Here is a 21,781-nt window from a genome sequence, read left to right on the forward strand (position 1 = left end):
GGGTTTGACCTCAGGAGCTCCAATTAAAAAATCAAAAGAGGTGAAAATCATTGAATATATCTTCCACGTTACCTTCACAGAAAGCTGCCAACTTGTGATATTTGAGGAATCTGGTGAAGCAGTGCTCCATGTGGTGCCTGGGATCTTCTGGGTGTCAGTGTCAGTTTGCCAACTGTCTTCAGCTGTCAGGTTTGTTTGCCTTCTCTGCTGTTTTTTGCCTCCCTGCTCAACTGAAACTCATAGGAGCTGAGAGGAGAAATTCTTTCAGGGCTAGCAAGTCACCGAACTTTGAAGATGGCCCATTCCTATGCAGCAGCCTTGAACCAAGAGATGGCTACTGCCACTGGAAACCAGTTTATATCTGAACTTCTGGGGAGAGTAAGCAATGGTTACCTGGTGGAGGACTCTGATCACCAGGGATCCTGGTTTGCTCTGATTTTAAACAGCCCCAATTTTCAGTTTAAAAAAAGTAACCCAAAATCCACTTCTCCGTGATTAAATTGAAACACCACTAATACATAGGTGGGTGTGTATATATATATATACATATATTTTATATATATATACATATATTATATACACACACACACATACATATATATATACACACACTCACACATGCATATATATATATATAGTGGTATTTCATTTTAATCATGGGAAAATGTGAATTTTGGGTTACTTTTTTTTAATCTGAAAATTGGGGATTTTTTATGAACCAGACAAAGCCAGAATCCCTGCTGATCACTTGGTGAGGTTTACTGGGAGTTCCCTGACAAAGGGAATAGGAGATTACAAAAAAAGATGGTCTCTTACCAGCTTTGTATGTGAGAAGGAAAGGCAGGAAGGAAACTTGTCTGCAAAGAGAGAGCAAGAGGTAGTTTCTCCTCTGGACTCTGGAAAAATCTATAAGCAGAAGGATGGAAGTGAAGACAACTTCCTTAGAGGTTTTTAACTTAATCTCAGTGAATGCTCCTGAGAGGAGACTAAGGGAGGGAAGTGCATGTGGACGCACTGACAGACAAGGTTCTTTGGGTAAGCATGATATCTTTTATTAGACCAACTAAATGGTTGGAAAAATGTTTTTTGCAAGCCTTTGGGTACAAATACCTTTCTTCAGGCATAGGGAGAATCTGCTGGTGTTATGTGGATATAATAGATATTTATCGTTGTATTTCTTGTTAGTTAAAGCAAAGGGTGTGTGGTTTTTGGACACCTGGCAAAGCCTGTGGATCTGACTTCAGTTCTGTGGCCATTTGCCTGGGTGCTTGGTTCAGCAGCTGACCTTTGCAGATATTTCATGGGCTGCCTGAAAATAAGGAGCATAAATATGATTGGATGAAAAAAGCCACTTAGTGAACAAAATGACCGAAGGAATACAGCTGACCTTAAAGAGGGGGTGAGACAGCCCTTCAATGGAAGCGGAGGATGTTCAGAACCAATCCTGACTGGTACTGACGCCAGCACCCTTTATAGAAAGCTGTGCACTGTAAGTGGAGTGCAGCACTCAGCGCTGGAGGTTAAAGCCTACCCTGAGCATGACCAAGTTGGTCAGATTTAGAAAACCCTGCATGTTTTGCCCCTGGCTGCCGTGAGGCTAGGATTTCACACTTTGTTTTTAAAGGGTTATGATCATTCAAGCATAGAGAGGCTGGGTTCTGGGATGCAGCCATGTCCTATGTCAGAGGTTTGGCAGCTGTTTGAAACCAGAGTGAAGCAAAAGAATTAGGAGGACAAACTAAGCATGGCATGTTTCTGTGATGCCTAGGTCAGAAAAATCAAGTGGTCAGCACTTAAAGCTTGATCTCAGAGATTAAGGGGTCTGCCCTCACCCTGGAAAGCTACCAAGAAAGCAAACAGCACCTGAGGAGCCAGGGGTCAGCCTGGGAGCATGCTGTGCTGTGCAATAAGGACAGCAGGGCTTGTTGCCCCCATCAAGGAAGGCACCTGGGACAGACCCGTAGGAAAAATCTTGGGACTGTTCCCTAAGGGACATGCCTCATGTTCCCTGATGGAGAAGGGGAAGGGGAATTTCCTAATGTTAATACAGCCTGGGCCTCTCACACGACACCTCTCCCCAAGACCAATATAAGTCTTCTAGACCAGCTCCTCTGCCATCTGATGCTCTCTAAGGACTAGCCTAGCTGGTGGATGGCCCCAGGATCACGTCTCAAAGGGAGGGTCCCTGGTGCTCAGGGGGGTTCGTTGTCTCCAGCCCGCTTGACAGCAGCAGATGGGTGATGTAGACGTACCCTGTGATAGAGTGTAACATTAGGTGATTCATTCGTGGTTGCCTTCCAGCTATTATCCCAGATCGCCATCCTGCAGAAGGGTATTTTTCTCACTCCCCTTTCAACCAGCAGGAGGAATAAGGGCATGTGTTGGGGCTAGTTTTTCCTATTATGGAGCACAGCCGATGAAATCCTGGTCCCTGCCTGGTCATCTCAGGTCCAGATTTGGTCACCTGCATGGTGTTTTTGCTCGTCTAAGTGCCCAAAATGCCAGCTGTGGACAGGCTGGAGTTCTCTTGGGTGCATAGATGACTATGCACAACTGAGCATGTACAGCAGTAGCCAAGACCCATATGTGTGCCCCTTATGGACCCAGAGCAGCTTTAGATATGCAAAAATGAGTCAGCTCAAAGGACTGCTGGACTTAAACTTATGAGGAGGGTGTGAGAAGATCTCCACCTTTCCCCTCCTTATGGCTCAATGGGTGGGCACTCCCTTGGGAAAATGGAGGTCCCAAGTTCCCCGTGTCCAGAGGGAGTTTGGACTTGGGTGTGTCTAATGTCTCAGTACAGCACACTAGCCACCACAACCTAGAGCAGCTGCTGCCCAGGCTCCTTCAGACACTCCTTTTGAAGCTGGGTCACTAATACAATCATTGGAAAAAATGCTGTGGGCAGTGTAGGGTGAAGTTTCTACCATGGTGACAGCAAGGGCCCAAGCGAGACCATGAGACCCTTCCCCTTCCAGGCTAGGAGCCACCTCCCAGGCTCTCAGGTGTACTCCCTTCTTCCTGCCCCACGTACCTCACATGCACCTCAGTTTCAGTGCAGCCCAGGGAGTACTGGAGAAGGCAGAGTGGTACCTGGCCTGCGGTGTGGAGGTTGGAGCGCTGTGTTGGGTGCTCAGCGCAAGCCAGGTTCAAGTCCTTGTTGTTGAAGGGACAGGCACTGAATCCAGGGTCTTCACCTCTAAGATGAGGGAGGAGCTGTTTAGCAGAACAGGGCTCATTACAATGCCTGTGTACCATAGTGCAGACACAGGAGACCCTGCTTTCTCGTTTACATTGTGGGCCCCTTATCTGCCTTGGCTGGAGGTATAATGCAGCCTGTCATGGGCTCCCAGAGGTTGTGTCTTGCCCCAGGGACCTGACTCTCCTGTGAGGTCTGAACCCAGAGACTCCTGCTCTTCTACATCTTCCCCTATTAAAACTTCTCTTCCTGAGTCTTCTAAGGATCTTTATTTTAATCCAGCCCCTGAAGCCAGGCTAGCAGCTACACGATGCAATTTGGAGCCTTTTGCACTGTGATTTATATGTTTTAATGACAAAGCCTTTCTTTGTGGACGCTGCTTCATGCATCTGAAGTCCTCCAGCTGATATGGAAGCTGCTACACATTTGCTTTGAAAAGGACACCTGCACGGCCCCCATCAGAGCAGAGCTGGCTGGATTCCCCTCCCCCTCCCACCTCCCTTCCATTTTCAAGCACTGTAGAAAACTCAGACAGTCATTTTACACATGAGTGAAAGTCTCGGGCACATCTGTCTCCACGGCTGGCATCTTGATCAATGAGCATGACTTTCCCCAGTTTGCTTGATTTTGGAGTGTGAATGGAGTGAGGGTCCTGTGGGCACAGCAATGCTCTGGGAGCCCGGGAGGGATATACCCAGAAGACTGATCTAGGCACTACCTCTCTCCATGGTTTGTATTCATACATTCTGCATGAGCCCCCTGTCATTTGCTGTGTCTGCCTGCAGCTACTCAGTAAGAGCTATTAATGAAGGGAACCCAGATGGAGTTAATATAGATCAAAGCTCTATTAGTTCCTAACCACATAGCTGCCCGCATGGAAATCCAGATGGTTTGCAGAAGGCAGGCTCAGCGAGCCACCTCCCTGTCCACCTCCAGCCCCTTCCATGAGCTCCCTTTGGGGTGCAGCAAGGAGCAGAGAGGGGTTCCCTCTGAGAGAGGCTCTTCTTTCCCTGCTGGTCCTTCTCTTGCCAGCTTTTGACAGCTTGGTTGGTACAAAGCCCCTGATCACTGGGAGAACAGAGGCTGTGGAAGAACTGGGATTCAGAGGGGAAGGGAAAGAAGCCCAGTCATGAAAGGCAAGACCCTCTTATTGTCCCAGGGCTACCTCAACTCCTAAAAAGTTTTGCATCCCTTCCTAAGACCGTGGAAGCAGGAAAGATCCGAATGTTGCCAACCACCAAGCTCAACAGCGCAGGCCTATTGTGTGGGGTATGGGACGGCACCGTGGAGCAGATGTCTGCACACAGGCTGTCTTGTAGGTGAAGAACAGGTGTGGGTGTTGGGGCACAGGGCTTTCAGCTCCTAGCTTTGCTTGGGATCTGCTTTGTGACCCATGGGCCAAACACTGAAGGGGCATCAATGTCTTGGTGGCAGAAGGCTCAGCCTTGCTGCTGAGGCAGCAAAAACCCACCTTCCTGCTCCTACTCTGTGTAGGTCAACCCTGGAAGTGAGGGCATGAGGACACCCTGTGCATGCCCTAGTGCTGCCCTCAACACCTGTATCATGGTGTGCTCAGGAGTAGTGCTGTGTCCCCCGCTGCACCCTCCTGCAGCCCCAGGTCTCTTCACTGCCTTATTTCAGGGGGTGTCTCATGCTGACGGCGTGGGGCTCATTGCTTCCGTGGTGATGATGACCATGGCATGCTCTTTTTTTCCAGGTGCCTAGATGACCAGATTGGGTCATGACAGGCTACGTACCTGCCCAAAATAAGGTGCCAACCTGTGTGCAAGTGGCCCTTTTGGGATTTCCACCACCAAATCTGGTTATCTAGGTGGCCAGAAAAGAAGAGAATGCTGCCTTGAGATCTCTTGGGCTCTGGTGTAGACATAGCTTAATTCTCTCAGGGTTTCAATTCCCTGTAGATATATAGGCACTGCTAGTCCTTCCCTAACTCCCAAGGTGGTTGTGAGGCTGACTGCCTGTGTACTTGGAGAGAGTCAGTCCCCCCTCCAAAGTCCATTAGTCCCTGGACTTCTTCCTAGAGGGTTCAGTTAAAATAGCTATTGATCACAGTCTGGCCTGATGCCCTGGCCAACACCTGCAGGTGGCAAGCGCTATCCAAATTTGTCCATTGTGGGTTACCTGACCAGGCCAATGCATTGAGCTGGCAGCTTCCTTAGGGCTGTGAAGCCAGATGTTTTCTATCTGTGTGATATATGTGATGGAGGGGAAAAAAATAAACCCCTTTCAAATGTCAGAAATTAAATAAAGCTTGAAAATGAGCAGGCCTGAACATTGTACAAAAATATGACTTTATGTTTGCAAATAGTAATAAGGGATGAATTATGATCTTGGAAAGGGACAATAATGTCCTGTATAAAGAACCCAGAGTACCCCTTGCCCTGAATATTTCAGTACAAAAAATACCAGCAGGGTCTCACTAGAAGAATGTCATCTCTAGTGACATTCATTATTGCAACAGCAAGCAAAAATGTTGGAGCAATGGTTCCATATTTAACTCCATATTCTAGTTTCCTAACCGTGACGATGAATGGCAGTAAGGCTGGGGTGACAAGCACAGGAAGGTAATCCGAGTCCAGTTTGCTAAGAGCATTCATTTGGAATTTCTAACAGGACTTGTCTGCCCTGTTCCCATTTGTTTCTAATTAAACTCCCATAGCTCACTCAAAAAATCCTGCCCTTTATTAATTAGCATCATTATTAGCCAGTTTCATAGGCTATGCCAACAAAACAGAAACTTCTAAGGATGCAGACCAGGACAGCTTACTAATGAGATGCAGGCAAAGATCATGCTGTTAATGTTAACAAGGCTTTTTATTGTCCTTTCTGGCAATAAAGACAGCTTGGTACTTTCTGAGCCGATTGCTCTGTTGTCCATCAGCTCTCTCTGCCTCTGGGATGTGTGCTCTGTAGCTGGTATAGGGGGCTAGAGACATCTCTCTCCCCGTGCTTCTGTTCTTTGGAAACACGAGAAAGGTAATGCCCTACCAGGTAAGAGTCGAGCTACTAATCTGGTATTTGCAAGCCACCATGCCATTCACCTTGCTTGCAGGGGATAGCATGATTCCCCTTGGAGCCATGTCTCTCCCCACTGCTATGCATCAAAGATCTTTTTTGCAGGGACTGCCTCCTATCATGTTTTTCATACAGCACCTTGCACAATGGGGCCCAGAACTCAGTGGGGGACTGCAGCTGATATCACAGTGTTTGTGGTAATAATAGTGGTAATAACAATGGCTATATCAGGGCATTAAAATGTTTGTTATGGAGGTCTTTCCCAGTTCACACAGGTGTTATAGCTGGTGAAGACTGGTCATGGCACCAGGCTCTGCACAGGGGCAGCTTTAATAGCAGTGGGGGCTGTCTCATGGAGCTGGCATCTAAGCATCCCTTGTGATTCCCCAGCCCCACTTGCCATTGTTTCCAAGAAGGCTAACAGCATGCAGTATAGGAGTGTTGCCAGCAGGTCGATGGAAGTGATTCTTCCTCTCTGTTCAGTGCTGGTGAGGCCGCATCTGGAGTCCTGCATCCAGTTTTGGACCCCCCACTGCAGAAGGGATGTGGACTAAATGGAGAGAGTTCAGCAGAGGGTAACAAAACTGGTGAGGGGCTGGGGGACATGACGTGTTAGCAGAGGCTGAGGGCACCGTACAGCGTTATCATGGCTAGGTGTGCAAACATGATTCACAAGATAAACCTGGAGATTTCACATAGGAACCTGTAGTGCCCCCCCCAAATTTTGAGCTGTTGTGGCCTTGCTGAGCTCTTTGTAACAGAATGCACTCTATTTTTCTATAGTCAAAAAACAAGTGAAAACTGAGAGCTGGCATTGTCCTGGGGATGTCTCGAGTCTCATGTGTGGTGCCTCAAGTTTGAAATTGCTGGAAAACTCTGGGTTAGACAAACACTTGTCTAGGGTCATCCCTAACCAAACTGTCCTCTCTTGAGCATGGGGGCTGGATTAGAAGTGACCACCTGATCTCCCCGCCCCTCCCCAGCACTTCTTTTCTATGATCCTAACCCTTCTCCAGGAGGGCTTTGTGCCACAGGGTCTGGGCAGCCAACCCAGGAGAGCATGGGCAGACAATGCAGTGCTGGGTTTGGGTGGAAACAGTGGGTGCTGCAGAGCTGGACTTCTTCAATCCCTGGTTTGGCCAAGGTGTCTGTGGCCTGCCTGCTGAGAGGCACAGATATGGACTTGCTCTGAAGGCCTTTGTGGAAGGGCTTCTGGCTGCAAGAACCCCGTAAGAAGCTGCCTGGGATGGATGCTGTGGGCAGTGAGCTCCACTAGACTCTCAGAGCATCCGGTGGAAGTGGGAAGTAGCCAGCGCTGGCATGAGGAGTGCCTGCATTGGCAGTGCAGCTGGACAGAAGGTGGCTGCTGTCAAAGCCAGTGCATGAGACTGGTAGATATGCCGCCATGACGCATGACAGTAGAGTATCTGTGTTCAGAGGATGCATCTGGAAGCACCTTATCAGTGGTCCCTGGGGTGCATATGGATGCCCCACCTCTCTCAGGCAACTGAGCAGTCAGTAATCCCACCCAGCCTGCTCCCTCAGCAGCCTTTAGAGCCTTCTGGCTTCTGGCTCCGTAGCAGCACAGAGCCAATAGAGGCCTCCCCTGCTCGCAGGGAGCAGCCCAGGCATGGATGAGGGTGGTCCCAGTGCCTTTCGAGCTCAGCAGCAGAGGGCCCTTTGGGCAGCATGGGGCTGCGTGCTGTTCAGGGAGCCCTGGGCTGAACTGGCTCAGCTGCTGAACATACAGCAGAGAATGAAACCCAGGTTTGACTGCAGGGAGGGCTCATTTTACTGCCATTGTATTTCCTCATCCATTGTTGCTGAGCTTGTGGGGGTCTTCCCTCCCTCCCCCCTCTCCAGTGGCCCCATCCTGCTGTGAACAAAACATAGATTTAGCTTTGTGGCATGAACGAGTCACCAGCAAATGGGCACCTGTGTCCTGCCCCACAGGTTGAGTGTGGTTCATTTTTTGGTGGGCAGGGTGGAGTGGGCTGGAAGCCTCACAATCTCCTCTCTCTCTGTCTCTCTTTCAATCTCCCATGCTGACCACAGGGAGATGAGCCATGATCGCAGGTTAAGATAAAGTTGCATCTTTGCTCGAGACATCTGGTCCAAAGACTAGTGAAGCCAGAGGTCAGAGTCCTGGCCTGTGTACCCCAGAGCTGAATAGCCAAGTTGAACTGACATTGTAAAGAAGAACGTAGTAAATGTTGGCAAATCAGGGCTGGAGAGGCTGGTGTTCCTTCTCCCATGGCAGCAGTCTCCTGTGCATACCTGTCAGTCCACAAACCTGCCAGCATGTGAAACAAGCAACTGCAGTATGTGAGAGGTTGGAAGCAGCTGGATTTTGTGATGCCTTGAGCCATAATTGATGGATTGCACTGATATATAGCTTCCCTCCTGTTTTAAAGAACTCTTCCTGACTGAGTGAATAAATAAACTGAGTTTTTAGAAGAAAAAGTCTGTTTTGTCTAATGATAAAGTCCGTTTCCTATGTCAGTCAGTAGGGTTGGAAACTTTTAGCTTCCCAGTTCTGAGCATTATAGCCAGAAGAGGAGGAACTGGGACACCTTGCCAATGAGTTGCACTATTTGGTAAGAACAGGAGAATTTGGGGGAGTCCAGGGCTCCTGGGCTCCCTGGTCTGGACAGGTGAGAGCAGTAGGGGTCACACAGGTTAGCCAAGCATGTGTATTTGAGATGCTTCATGTGGTGTGGCTGATACCTGTGCTCCTCCTCCTCCTTGAGGAGGTATTACAGGCAGGTTCTACTCTCACCTCTGCCCCAAGGGCTGTTGTGCAATTGTTCTGTTTCCTTATTAGTAAAGCAAGGTCATGAGCCCTGGTAGTCTGAAAGTAGGCAAAAGATAGGGCAGTGTGGCACCTTATAGAAGGTCAATAAGATACCACCCTGCTTTGGTTTCTGCTAAGCGGGAACTGCTCTCCTACTGACAACTTGAAGGGTTCATGCCACTACTTTTAGCAATAGGGAGAGCTAAAAAGCTCCCAGAAATATAAAGAGAGAGGAGGAGAGGCTGGAACACATGAGCTCCTGACTTCCAGAGTGGTCTTTCGTTGCGTTCAACACTGCATGACTCAATGTTGTGATATGGCGGAGCAGAGAGTCTGAGTCAGTCCAAGCTGGGAATGCGCCACAAGCCACAGTCCAACTGGAAAGACATGCTGTTGCCACGTGAAATACACTTGGAACATGTCCTCCCAATGAGGTTTCAGGATGCCAGAGGTATTCATCATTTGCTGCTTATTGCCGTCTGCTTCAGAGATGCCTCCCATCACCATGTCCCCTGCTGGGATTCATTTGGAAAGCTCATGCCCAGACCACCCATGGCATGTTGCATCAGAGCTGCCCAGTGAGAATTCACAGAAAGCTCAATGGCCTTGCTAGCTGTCAGCAAGTTTCTCAAAACAACACAAGCTAGAGGGCAGCCCTTGGTTTGAGATAGGGTGACCTCTGTGTCATTGACTGCCATCAGCCTGAGGGATAAGGTGTATGGTTAGACATAAGGAAACATACTTCCCAGCCTTTATTTTACCAGTTTTGGAGTGCTCTCACCCTGCTACCCTAAGTTGGCTCAGTCTCACTCTAAGCAGGATTTGTTATGGGGGGGCTGAGAAGGAGACAGCCAGTGCCTGTCCTGTTTCCCAGTCATGGCCAGAGAAGGATGCTTCCAGGCATACCTTACCTACCCGCTCCTGCTGAAGTGTGCCCAACCTGGAAACACAGCAGCAGTGAAGCGGCTCTGAGACATCCAACCCCAGCTGGATGCTGGAGACAGGACTCAAATAAAGGACTGGCCATTTATATGAAGATTGGGGCTATCCAAAGTTATATTAGACAAGGTTGTAGAAAATGTGGAAAGGACAAAAGTTCTCTTTGGGGCATGAATGAGCCCCTGAGGTATTGAGATTAAGGAGGAAGGTACCTGGTCAGAACAGGGAAGTCATGGACACTGAAGGGGTATTCTCTGCTTGTCTAGGATGCGATACTTTGAAACTTCAGGGTGTTCTTGGCTTGTTGTCCCACTCAAGGCCAGACCAATCACCACATTTGGGGTCAGAAAGAAATTTTCCCCTAAGTTAGCCTGGCAAGGATTGTGGAGTTCTTGCCTTTCTCTAGCATGGGGTAGACCTCTTCCAATCATCATCTGGGCATATATTAACCATCTACTTGGCTGTCACCACAGTGCCCTTGTCCCTGAATGCTGGAGGCTGTGGGGGTGTGGCGGTGTCGGCGGTGGGGGTGTGGTAGCGGCGAGCGGGGAGCTCACGCAGGCAGCCGCGGTAGTGTTGGTGGCAGGGGGAAGAGAGGAGTGAGCGCCGACCAGCAGTCGGCGACCACCTGCAGATGTCGCCCGCCAGCAGTCGGCAGTGGACAGCGGTGATCGAGGACTGCTTGCGGATGCCAATGGTGGTGTTGGCAGCGAGGGGGGGTGGCAAGCAGCAGCTGCCCGCAGGAACCACCGGTAGCATCGGCAGTACTTTTTGCAGGGGGTGCACCACCAAGCTCAGGGGGTGCACGTGTACTTGCATGCACCCACTATGCATTACCAATGTCCTTGTCTCTCTGGCTTTTACATATAGTGTCCTGTTGGTGTTTCTGGCTTTGTGCCCTGTGGGCTGTGTGTGAGAGTTGAAAGTGTCGGTTTTGTGGATTTCTTGAGTAAATAGATGGCCTGGGATCACAGGGGACTGGACTCACTGGCCCTAGGAGGCCATTCCAGTCCTGTGTCTCTCTGTACAAGTTCTTCTCCATGGGTTGCTCATCACAGGCCTGCTTGTACCTCTGAAGCAGCTGGTGCTGGGTAGTGCCAGGATGGGCAGGGTCTCAACCATAACAGCAATTACAATGAGAAGGGAAAAGGATGCTCACAGGGGCATGGAGGAACTGGCAGAGTTTGTATAACTCCTTTGTGACAACTGTGTTTTCATTTATTTGTTAAATAACCCAAGTGACTGGCCTTGGCATCATGTACATTGATTAATACATGTATTTGGCTAGGGCCTGAATGGAAAACCCTTATTGGATGTCTAAAATCTTGCATTGACTTCAGTGCTGTGGGCTGGCACCTTCTGGAAACCAGGTGGCTTTTTGTAAGTGCTGGCATAAGGGCTAAGGCCCCAGTCTTTCCTTTAAACACTGAAACACCAGCTTAACTTGACACACGCATGTGCAGGCCTCTTGCATTCAGTTGGTCTGGTTCTCATTTATATGAAGCCACCTCAAACCACTTCAGCTGAAGAAAGGGGCCTGGAAAGGAGTGTTTTTTACCCAATGACTGTTTAAATTAAAATATGTGGGCTCAAGTCTCCCCTTGGCTAGCAGAATGCCCTAACCATTAGGCTACAGGGGTCATATTCCCCCTTGTGCTCTCACTTTCTAGCCCAATGACTCTTGCATCCCCAGCTACACAGGGCCAAGCCCCAGCTCCAGCCTAGCTTTGGGGCTGGGGCATTCTCTTAGGAGGTGGGAGACGTGGGTTTGAACCTCTCAGTCTAGGGCAGGTAAGAAAGGAAGCATCCCATGAGGGCTCCTACCCTTAGACTACAGTATAATGGGAGGGCAGGGCTTTAAGGGCAAGCAGTGGTCACTACCACACCTTGTGAGGAGCCGGATCCTGTCGGTGTATCATCTGTGCTTTGAAAGCACTGACCACATGGGGCACATAGGCAGGGGGAAGCCTTGCTACTGGATCCCAACCAGTGCTTAGCTGTGTGGCAGGTGCCAAGCTACCAAGCCTGGAGCAGTTTTGGGCATGCGTGCTGGCACTGGCACTGGCACTGGCTGGGTGCCAAGAGGGAGGTTCCTTGTAATGTTTTATGTGCCTTTAGGGTTTAGCCTCAATGGACAGGGTTTTCAGGTCTGTCATTTTGGATTTAAGCTCCTAAAATGCCTTCAAAATCCCAAACTACTTGCCTAAGACCTTTGGAGCTGGCCCTACATCCCTCCATGGTCATGATTTCCCAGGGAGTGCCCCACGAACACAACTCTTGGCCCACCCCGAGTGCACTGCAGGCCTAGCCCCTGACTGGGCACTGCCAGCCTTGGTGAGAAACATGGTGTTAACTTGTCCTCTTATATTTTTCATGCACAGAACCCAATTATGAAATGAAGCTTCTTGGCAGCTCTTCCTGGACATCAGCTTTCTATTCTACAACTTGCTTGACAAGGAAACCAGGCTGGGGGTGGGAACAGAGAGAGGAGCAGGGAGGGTGAAGGAGGGTTGCACTCATTACTTTCCTCAAAGAATACAAGTAACTTCTTTGGTGACTGCTGAAACCAAATGGAGCCTGTTGTATTCGGGGAGCTTTTCCATTGCTCAGCCTTCAGCTCAGCTATAATCTCTGGGGCTTCTACAAGGATGCTTTCCAGTGTTTCCTCCTTCCAGCGCCTTCCTTCCAGCAGATCAGGTTTTGCTGTCAAGCTTGGAGGCAGGCAGGCAGTTATTTCCTTGAGCTATAATACCATTCAGAGGAGCTCCCTACAGCAGCTGTGCAGTGCTGCCTAGGCAGGAAAACTGAAGGGAAAAAAATTCCTGTTTGGATAAAGGTAGTGCAGTAACACGGAGGGGATGGCACTCACTTCTGTATGCTAAAATCCAAGCTACACGCAGCAAGGACTCTCAGACTCCAGGGCACTGAGCAATGCCTTCAGCTTCTTCCCCAGTGATTTCCTCCCCTGTGGCTCTGGAGAGGGAAATTCCTTTCTTTACACCTAAAAAAAAAATTATAACAAACCCCCCAAACCAACCTCAAGAGGGTTGGGCAAAAGATAAAAGCTCTGCAAGGCAGTGCAACTCCTCCTCTTGACAACTGACTTCTCATTTAAATGTCTGCAAACACAGGCTCCAGCTAGAACTGCCTTTGTAGCTGCTGGGGAAAGCCTGTTCTGCATCGGGACAGGGCACTGGCCTCTGCTAGGCAAAACAGCCCACAGACTAGCTGACTAGCTGAGGGCTGCTGGTCCTATGCTCCCTTTTTTTTTGAGCTTCCAACTTCACTGCCTATTTTTGTGCTGCCTTTTGAAAAGAAATGCCTCGCACTTAATGCTGACCAACAGGGCAGGCAGAGACTGGAACTAGGTGGTGTCTACGGTCAGCAGAGAGCTGAGATTACCCTCACTGGAGTGTGCCTGGATGTTTCCCAAAATACCTGTGGGGTGTTGGCTGCCCAGGATGAAGGACATTCCCAGGACTGGGTGCCCTTTAACCAGATGACGAGAGAGTGGAGCGGGCTTTTGAGCAGAGCACTCCCTGTCTTGGGTCTGAGGAAGGGAAGGCAGGAGTGTCCCTGTGCATGGACCTAGTGAAGAAGGTCCCCTGATGTCTGCTTTGCTGCTGGTCTGGGCTGTGCTCCTGCACTCAGGAATCAAGAGCTGCCTGGCCAGAGGAGGGAGGTCATGGGAGCATTGCACAGGTAGGAGCTGCTTGTTGCCGTCAGGTGGGCTTTGGTTGAGAGTGATTAATCAGCTGGGGGGGGGGGGGAGCGGAGGAGGCATGTACTTGAAGCGGGGCTCCATCCTAGTGGTTTACCCTGTCATCAGTCAACCCCTTCCCAATCTAAGTAGACCCTGGGGGCTGGGTGAGATGACCCTTGGTGTTTCTTCTACCAGCCCTGTGGTGCATGGGGCTGTAGCAGATGAACACCTCAAATATCTGTTCCCTATGTGATCTCCAAGATACGCCGTCAATAGGGAAGTAAACACAGCTGATCACAGCCATCGATCATGCCTCTCACATCCGACCTCCAGCACTCCTGCTAACATGGGGTTAAATGGAGCTGCCAGATATGCCAAACCCTTGATGTTTGTCATGAGAGCTGCTCGGATTTCCTGTTTCTCCAGATGTGTCAAATATTGTGTGCTGTCCCCTCTGAACACGTTGGCTGGTAGTTTAGCTTGAAATGTGTTTAGTTTTGGGCCCCCTGCTACAGAAAGGATATGGATAAATTGGAGAGAGTCCAGCAGAGGGCAAAGATGGTTCGGGGGCTGAGGAGCATGAATTTTGAGGAGAGGCTGAAGGAACTGGGCTTATTTAGTCTGGAGAAGAGAAGACTGAGGGGGTATTTAATAGCAGCCTTCATGTCCTTGGAGGGTGTTGCCAAAGAGGATGGAGCTGGACTGTTCTCAGTGGTGCCAGATGACAGAACAAGGAGCAATGGGCTCAAGTTGCAGCAAGGGAGGCTTAGGTTAGATATTAGGAAGAACTTTCTCACTAGGAGGGTAGTAAAGCAGTGGAACAGGTTACCCAGAGAGGCTGTGGACTCTCCATCCTTGGAGGTTTTGAAGACCTGGCTAGATGAAGCCCTGGCTGGGATGAGGTAGTTGGGGCTCGTCCTGCTTTGAACAGGGGGTTGGACTAGATGTGACCTCCTGAGGTCCCTTCCAGCCCTCACTGCCTGTAATTCTAAGTCACAGGGGTCAGAAACCTCGGTTAGATGGAGATTGGATTTTTCCTAGGAACCTGCCCTGTAAAATATAGATCGAAGTTTGTAAAGTCGCGTTAAAAGTTGCTGGCGTGTTTTGACTTTGCCAGAGTTTAACCACTGGATTTGCTTGCTGGATTTGATCTCTGCAATGTATTAAAGATGACACATCTCATTTGCTAACAAGCTAGCTCTAATACCTCACCAGATATTGTGATGAATAGCATGTGCCCTTGTGGCCATCCAAGCATCTTGGCTAAAAATAAGCAAAGCAGGCACTTGGATATGATTGCTCGTACTGGGTGGCGTTTCAGGAAAGGTGGCCAGTGGTTACATGGGTTTAATTTACTGGCAAATGCAGTTATCTCCCTGGAGGGTACTACTGAGTCAAATATGTGGTGATTGCAGGCATGCAAATGAAGAAATCATTCACTTCCTGAACTTGCTGCATATTGCAAAAGGAGCATGCTGCTGCTGACAGCTGGTTAGGAAGCATCATTCTTGTCTGAAGGTCTAGAGTCCTGTCCTAGCACAGCACATGCGCCACCCCCATTCACTTCATCCTTAACAGCTGTCTTGTCATCGGCCTGGGTGTAGTATGTGAGTACCACGCAGTCAGTAAAGGACTTCAGCTTCCCAGAAAACTTGGGGACAGTTCTTCCTGCTTAGCAGACAAGGGACAAAGGAGATTACAGACCTAGGTGAACTCCCACAGCTGGGCTCACCTTAGGGGTGGCTGCGTGCTTGAGCAGGGATGAATGGGAAAGACCAGGCTGTAGAGAGCCCAAGTGATAAGGACCTCATGGGGCTGTCCCCTCTTTCTCCTGGGGTCTGTCTTCTGCAAATGTTTGTGATACAGCTTGATCAGTTCTTCAGACAGGAAGAAGGAGGCTCTGCTCTGATATGTAGGGGAGAGAGGGAAGGAGGTGGAGGTGGGGCAGATGGCTGGGAGGACCTGGCTCTTGGCAGATGGTGTGGCATGTATGATGGGGGCAGAGGGAGGATCTTTTGGGGACCCGCTGTCTTTTCTCTCCCTGTTGCAGCTTGGCAAAGTGCAGGGACATTGCCTGGGAATGAAAGGAAGGGCATAGACGAGGCAGGGAGCAGCCTTCAGAGCGAGTAGAAGCAAGTCTGGGGCACTTCACAGGGAAGGAGGTCAGGGCAGAGCACCTGAAGGATGAGTTGGGGTCCAGGTTTCCCTTCCTGCCCATCAGGAGGAGATGGGAAGGCAGAACGCATACGCAATCCAAGTTAAATATTTGGTGTGGGGGCAGGAAGAGAGACACAGTGCAGCTCCAGGAAGAGCCTGGCAGAACTGGCATTTCATGAGAGACAGCCAATACCCCACTTTTTGCTCCTAACCTGCCTCACAGTGGTCTTGAGCTCCAGGTTTGGGGCAGTCAGGACCATCCCTGGGCTCCATCGTCTACATCTGCTAGCTGTCTCCTCCCTGCGAGCTGGCTGCTGACAGAGCAGACTTCCATCAGTAGCTCCCTAGTTGCCAGAATTGGTATGCTCTGCGGGAGGGGGAGGGGATACTGCTGCAGATGATATTTTCAGCCAAAATGTTGGTTTAAAATAGAAATAGAATTGTTTGTTTATAAAATATTAACTTTACTAGATTTGGTGGCTGGGTGGGTTAGGCATCTCCCTCCTTCGCTCCTGGCTTCTCATGTCCTTGTCCTTGGGACAGGGTATTTAGCAGAATTTGCAGATTCATTTGAATCTGACATGGCTGTGCTACCTTCCTGACATGGCCTGGACATCTCCCTGTAGCTTCAGAGGCATGAGATTGAGCCTTGCTCTGCATGCAGACTAGAGGCTGCAGCCAGGTGTAAGTGGGCACCTGGTCATTTAGGCTGCAAAGTTGAGAGTGGCTGCATGTGATGCCAGCCACATTGCTCCTGTGTGTACTGTGAGCTACAGAAACTGGTGTGCATCAGAAGAATCCACAAGCCACGCCAGCTACTAGGCTTGGGAAGACCTTTCACCTCTTAAATGCAGTATTATATTGTTAGCAGAGCTGGCAGCACGATCTGCTATTAAAATTGTCTGACATGTCTAATTATGGGGCCCTGTTTTTCACTACTTATAACTTTGCAAAATTTTAACCATTTGGGCTGCAGTTGTCCAAGGATTTGCCTCTGGCTTTTCCTTTTCTCTTCTGGAAAATTTCATCTGTTTCTGATAATAAACCTCCAGAAAATTGCATTATTTTTAACCATATTAAAAACCTCTGGTGACCTTTTCTTTGAGAAGCTCTTGTGCCCCAAAGCTTTGGAGCAAGTACATGAAATAAGACATGTGTGTCACGGTGGAGCCTTTTGTCGTCCTTGGGAAAATCTGCCCAGCTCTTGTCCTTGCTATAAGTCTTTGAAAAATCACAGTTCATTCAGGGTCAAGAGAGACCTCTTAGAGCTTAGCAGTGTGGGTACACTGTGCATGCGCTGTGTATACTCCATTCCCTCACACCTCCTCATGCTGACCAGACTGAGGATGTGCCAATCGTACAGGGTGTCTGGATGTGCTCCATCCCAAGGCTACATGGGCTCCTATGAGCCTTGCTCATAGTGGCTGTTCGCAGCTGCTCTACTTTGGTGTAGGGCTGGGTGCCAAAACAGGGAGCAGGTGATGTGCTCAAGCAGTGGGGAGGGAAAACCTCTTGATTTCAATGAAGAATGACAAAATAGAGACCAGGGAGAAAGACAATGAGTCAGCTGGGATGAGATGGTGTCTTGCAGGGAGGTGGGGAGCCTGGGACTGTAACTGGCTGGGCAAAGAGACTGAAAGAGGGGTCTGAAGTGGGAAAGGAGACTGGGAAAAGGGGAAAACTAGGAGGCAGATGCCTGGTGTGTGGCACTGAGCTTAGACAAGGGGCTGGGGAAAGGCAGAGCCTGGGACTGGCAGGGCAAGGTGACTGAGACTAGGACTTAAGGAGGATGGGACTGCAGAGTGGAGAGGCCAACAAGAGAAGGAGCACAAGAGCTTCTCAAAGAAAGCTTTTGGGGCACAAGAGCTTCTCAAACAAAGGGTCCCAAACAGGGACAATTGGGGCTGGCTGGGCAATGAAACTAAAACAAGGTGCTGGGTGCAGGATGGAGACTAGGAGCAGCTGGCCAAAGAGACTGGGCCTGGATGAAAAAGCTGAGGTCTGGATGCTTGGACTAGGCAAGTAGAGAGCTGGGGCTTGTGACAGTCGGGGAAGCAACAGGAGTGGGATGGGAGGAGTCGGAGGGCATCAGGCTTGGGGAAAGGAGTCAGAAGAGGCTGTGCCCACCACAGCACACTTCTCCCAAGATTGTGGCATTTCACCAGTCCTCTGCTGCCAGCATTTAGCATGTGCCTCGTCCAGCCCCTTTTACCTTCTCACAAGCGAACACTCTTTGTGTGTTCCTCATTGCCTGGGCTCCAAGGTGTGATCCACAGAAGCACTGAGTGCTTATGGCTGTATCTGATGCCAGTGAGAGTTGTACCATGTTTTGTGCTCTACAGAATGAGGTTGTAAGTAGCTCACACGAGCAGGTGGAAATGTTGATCTTAATCACCGTTCCTTGGATCTCTGCCTATCAATTAGGGGTAACACCCCCTACCTCCCCCATGGAGACAACGTGATCTGTCTTGGCTAGAGGTAAGAGAGGGATCTCACCAAAATACTAAAGCAGCCAGATTCCATGATATTTAAATTGGTCAACCTGTTCCAAAACATTACCGGCTGATGTCTTATTCATTCATGAGATTTTGTGTCATCACCAGCTGCACTTTAATCATTTACAGGGTCTGTAACATGGGAGGTGAACCAAAGATCATGGAGTTTTTTGGTTTTAATTTAAAACTGATGCAAGAAGAATAAATCTTCCATCTTGTTAAAATCTGATGGCAAGCTACAGTGAGCTGGGGTGCAAGATTGTTTCACAGTAGTGCGACATATGAAACACTTCCTTCCCAAATGCAGAGGCACAGAGTAAACTGAGACAGACTGTGGGTGATTGATGTACTCAAGGGAGTTGTGATTACATATTCATCTGTTACAGACAGCTGACTACTCTGCAAATCGCACATGCATCTGGGAACCCAATGCTCGCCTCCCTGCTGATTCAGATCTCTCTCTGCCACATGAGCTACAGAAGATCACACTTGGCTGATAGAAGTAGGCCTATTATAGTGCTGTGGACCAGCCACAAGAGACCAGCGTTGCAACCTCATGCTCACATGTAAAATAAGTGTAAGAATCGTGAGGGATTCTCAGAAGTTCTCAGCCTGGCCGAGCTCTACAGCTGGGCAAAATTGAAAAATGCAGTTTTAGGCTATCGTGGACTAATTGTCAGTTCCCAATGAACTTGGAAAATGATTTCAGGCATGAAAAAAGGGGGAGAAATTTTCAGAAAGTTGAAACATTTTCTTTCAACCTTTTATAAATGAATAATTTTGATTTTTCATTTTGAAAGATGCATCATATCTCAATTCGTCTCAGTGTAATAAGGATGGCAATGAGGATGGCACAAACAGCAAAAACTACCAAAATAACATTTTAAAATGCTTTTATAATTTATTTTGGTTCAGCCAGCATGCCAGAAAGGCCCATTGTTCATGCTGGTCCAGCTAACTTTTCCCACGCAAGACAGGGCAGGTGGGGGTGGGGAGCCAGGATCCTATTTCCCTTATTATCCACTTAGGTATTTAATTGTGATCCTATTCCAGCCTGCTTCAAACCCTGAAAAACCATTAAGCTTTGCACTTGTGCATAGCACCATCATTTTAGCTGTAGGCTAAGCCACAAAAAGCAGTGAGGAGGAGGAGGAGGACGACTCCCCTTCCTCTTTTGTGTTAATGGGTTTCCAGGGACTCAGGCAGGGTGGAACAGGATTGCACTTAGGTGCAATCCCAAGGTGTTGTTTACTTTTATGCTAGACAGATTTAAGGCCCAAGGCTGAAGTCCACCTACGTGTCTAACAGTGAACAGGATCAGGCCCTGGGTGTTTTACCACTAACATCAGAGGGAGCTGGACCCTTGACTTGGCTGAGTCAGATCAATGCCGAGTCCACCCTACAGCTAGGCCAGCCTTCCAACTCGTGATGCAGGGAGGAGTGAAAGGATTTGGGCACAAAGCAGCATGTGCCATTGGAGGCCAGGTCACCTACATGGCCTTGTGATTACTCTGCAGTCTCTGGCTAGTGCAGCTCCTGATCTGGTGACTGCCTCCTCATCTCATATCACTGCATTTCTCTAGCCCAGGGTGCTGGTTGAGAAGAGAAACCCAGAGATTTCACATAGGAATCCAGAGTTTCCAAAATGCTCTGCCCTGTTGTTCTCTTTCTGAGTACTCTGCAACAGAAGAATCTCTCTTATTTTTCTATAGTTAAAAAGCAAGTGAAAACTAAGAGCTGGCATTTTCCAGGGGTGCTTTGAGTCTCGCGAGGGGTGCCTCAAGTCTGAGAACTACTTCTCTAGCCAGTGTGCTGAAGAGCAGGGTGCTTAGTTACCCCTGGTGACTAAGATGGTGGCAAAAGAAAAGGGCTGGGGGGCCAGCTATAGTGCCATCAACTTCCTGGTCTCCAGAGCCGTTCTAAAACAGAGGCTCTGGCAGCTGCAGGGATTGATGCCACCACTGCCTCTAAAAAAAAAAAAATCGGGCAGCTCACGGGAAGCCCTGCAGCCTAAATTCAGCCTATAGGGCCAAATGCATGTGACACCCCTGCTCTAAGCCATCTTCAGTAGTGCTGATAACTATCTACTAGTTGTGAGCTGGCTATAGACCCCAGGCCAAGGGGGCTGGAGAAGGGAGAGGTGAAGCAGGGAAAGGACATCTTGGGCATGGGTGGAACAAAGCAAGGGGTCCTGCTTTACCCTGCACTCTCTCAGAGCCCCTGTGGGGATTAGGGCTTGTATAAGAGCTGCCCCCCATCAACAGGCCTGTGCTAGCTCGCTCTGTGTGCTGGGTGGAGCACAGCACGTGGTGACATAGCAAGCAGAGCTTGCTGTTGTATGCAGAGAGTTGTTCATTGGGGCACACACCCAGTCTTTTTAATTTCCAACTGGACTTTAGGCCAGTGACACGGGGTGTGGGGGGGCAGGGGTGTTCTCTGCCCTTCACAGAATGGGAAGTAGATCCCAAGGTGATGTTTACTTTTATGCTAGACAGATTTAAGGCCCAAGGCTTCATTTTCCCACATATTGGGTTATCATTGAGATCTGTACAGAGCAGGCGCAAAATGCCGGAGCCAGCGCGGTCAAGAATGCCAATTTGAGACTGTTGCACATTGCCCAAGTTAAAGAAGGAACCAGCCTGAGAAGAATCAAACTTGGATTTGTATACCCAGGGGCCTAGATCCTGTTCCTCCCTGAAGCACCCCAAACTTAGCTTGCCCTTGCCTCAGATGTACGTGCCTCCTTCAGGAGGTAGGATAGGAGGTGGGATCCTGCAGCTTGCCCAGAGACTCTGGGGTGAGGATATGACAGGATGTCCCTACTCTGAGAATGTGATGGGCATAAAAATGACCAGCCCTGCTGAGTGTGACCTCCAGGGACTAATGGCTGAAAAGGTGAGCAGAGATCCCAGTAGCCAACTCCCTAATTGTGCAGCAGCATTGGCCCTGGCAAAGTTCAGGAGGGGGTACATGCCCCTCCCATTTTGGGAATAGGAAGGAGGTAGCCTGGATGCCTCCAGAAGGCAATTCTCTTCTGTGCAGATGGAGGTGCCCACGTTGAACCCAGGGGTACTAGGTACCTACATGGAACTGGAGTGCTTCCCAGCAGTCAGGGATATCCTTTAGTGACTTAGGCACCTAAAAATGCCTAATGGGAACTTAGGTACCTTAGAGGTTTACTAGGACTTGGGCTATACAATTTAAGACCAGAAGGGACTATTATGAGCATCCAGGCTGCCCTGCATAGCACAGGCCAGGGAATTCCAGCTGGAGGGGCCCAGCCTCCCATATGTGCTGGCTGAGCTGGAGCATCTCTTTCAGGAAGATGTCCATTCTCTTCTGAAGGAAAAGCATGCAAGCCAGTCTTCCTAACTTGAGCCCCTCAGCTGAAGCGCTGTTGGGGATGGGATGGCATTCAATACAAGCAAGGCAGAGCTGAGTACATGGTGAACTAACCA

General features: G+C 49.3%; 1 protein-coding gene across 2 annotated transcripts in view; it reads left to right on the forward strand.

Moving 5' to 3' along the window:
• Positions 1-13,085: 13,085 nt before the first annotated feature.
• TSPEAR (thrombospondin type laminin G domain and EAR repeats) overlaps positions 13,086-21,781 on the forward strand; it is a 73,324-nt gene continuing 64,628 nt past the window's right edge. For both annotated transcript variants that reach the window (XM_090054204.1, XM_090054205.1), the window contains exon 1: positions 13,086-13,670. In XM_090054204.1, coding sequence (XP_089910330.1) covers positions 13,577-13,670 — 94 coding nt within the window. In that variant the 5' untranslated portion in view covers positions 13,086-13,576. The remainder of the gene's footprint in view (positions 13,671-21,781) is intronic.

Source organism: Crocodylus siamensis, chromosome 6 (genome assembly GCF_052110815.1).
Source record: "Crocodylus siamensis isolate JL-2025a chromosome 6, ASM5211081v1, whole genome shotgun sequence".
Lineage (NCBI taxonomy): Eukaryota > Metazoa > Chordata > Crocodylia > Crocodylidae > Crocodylus > Crocodylus siamensis.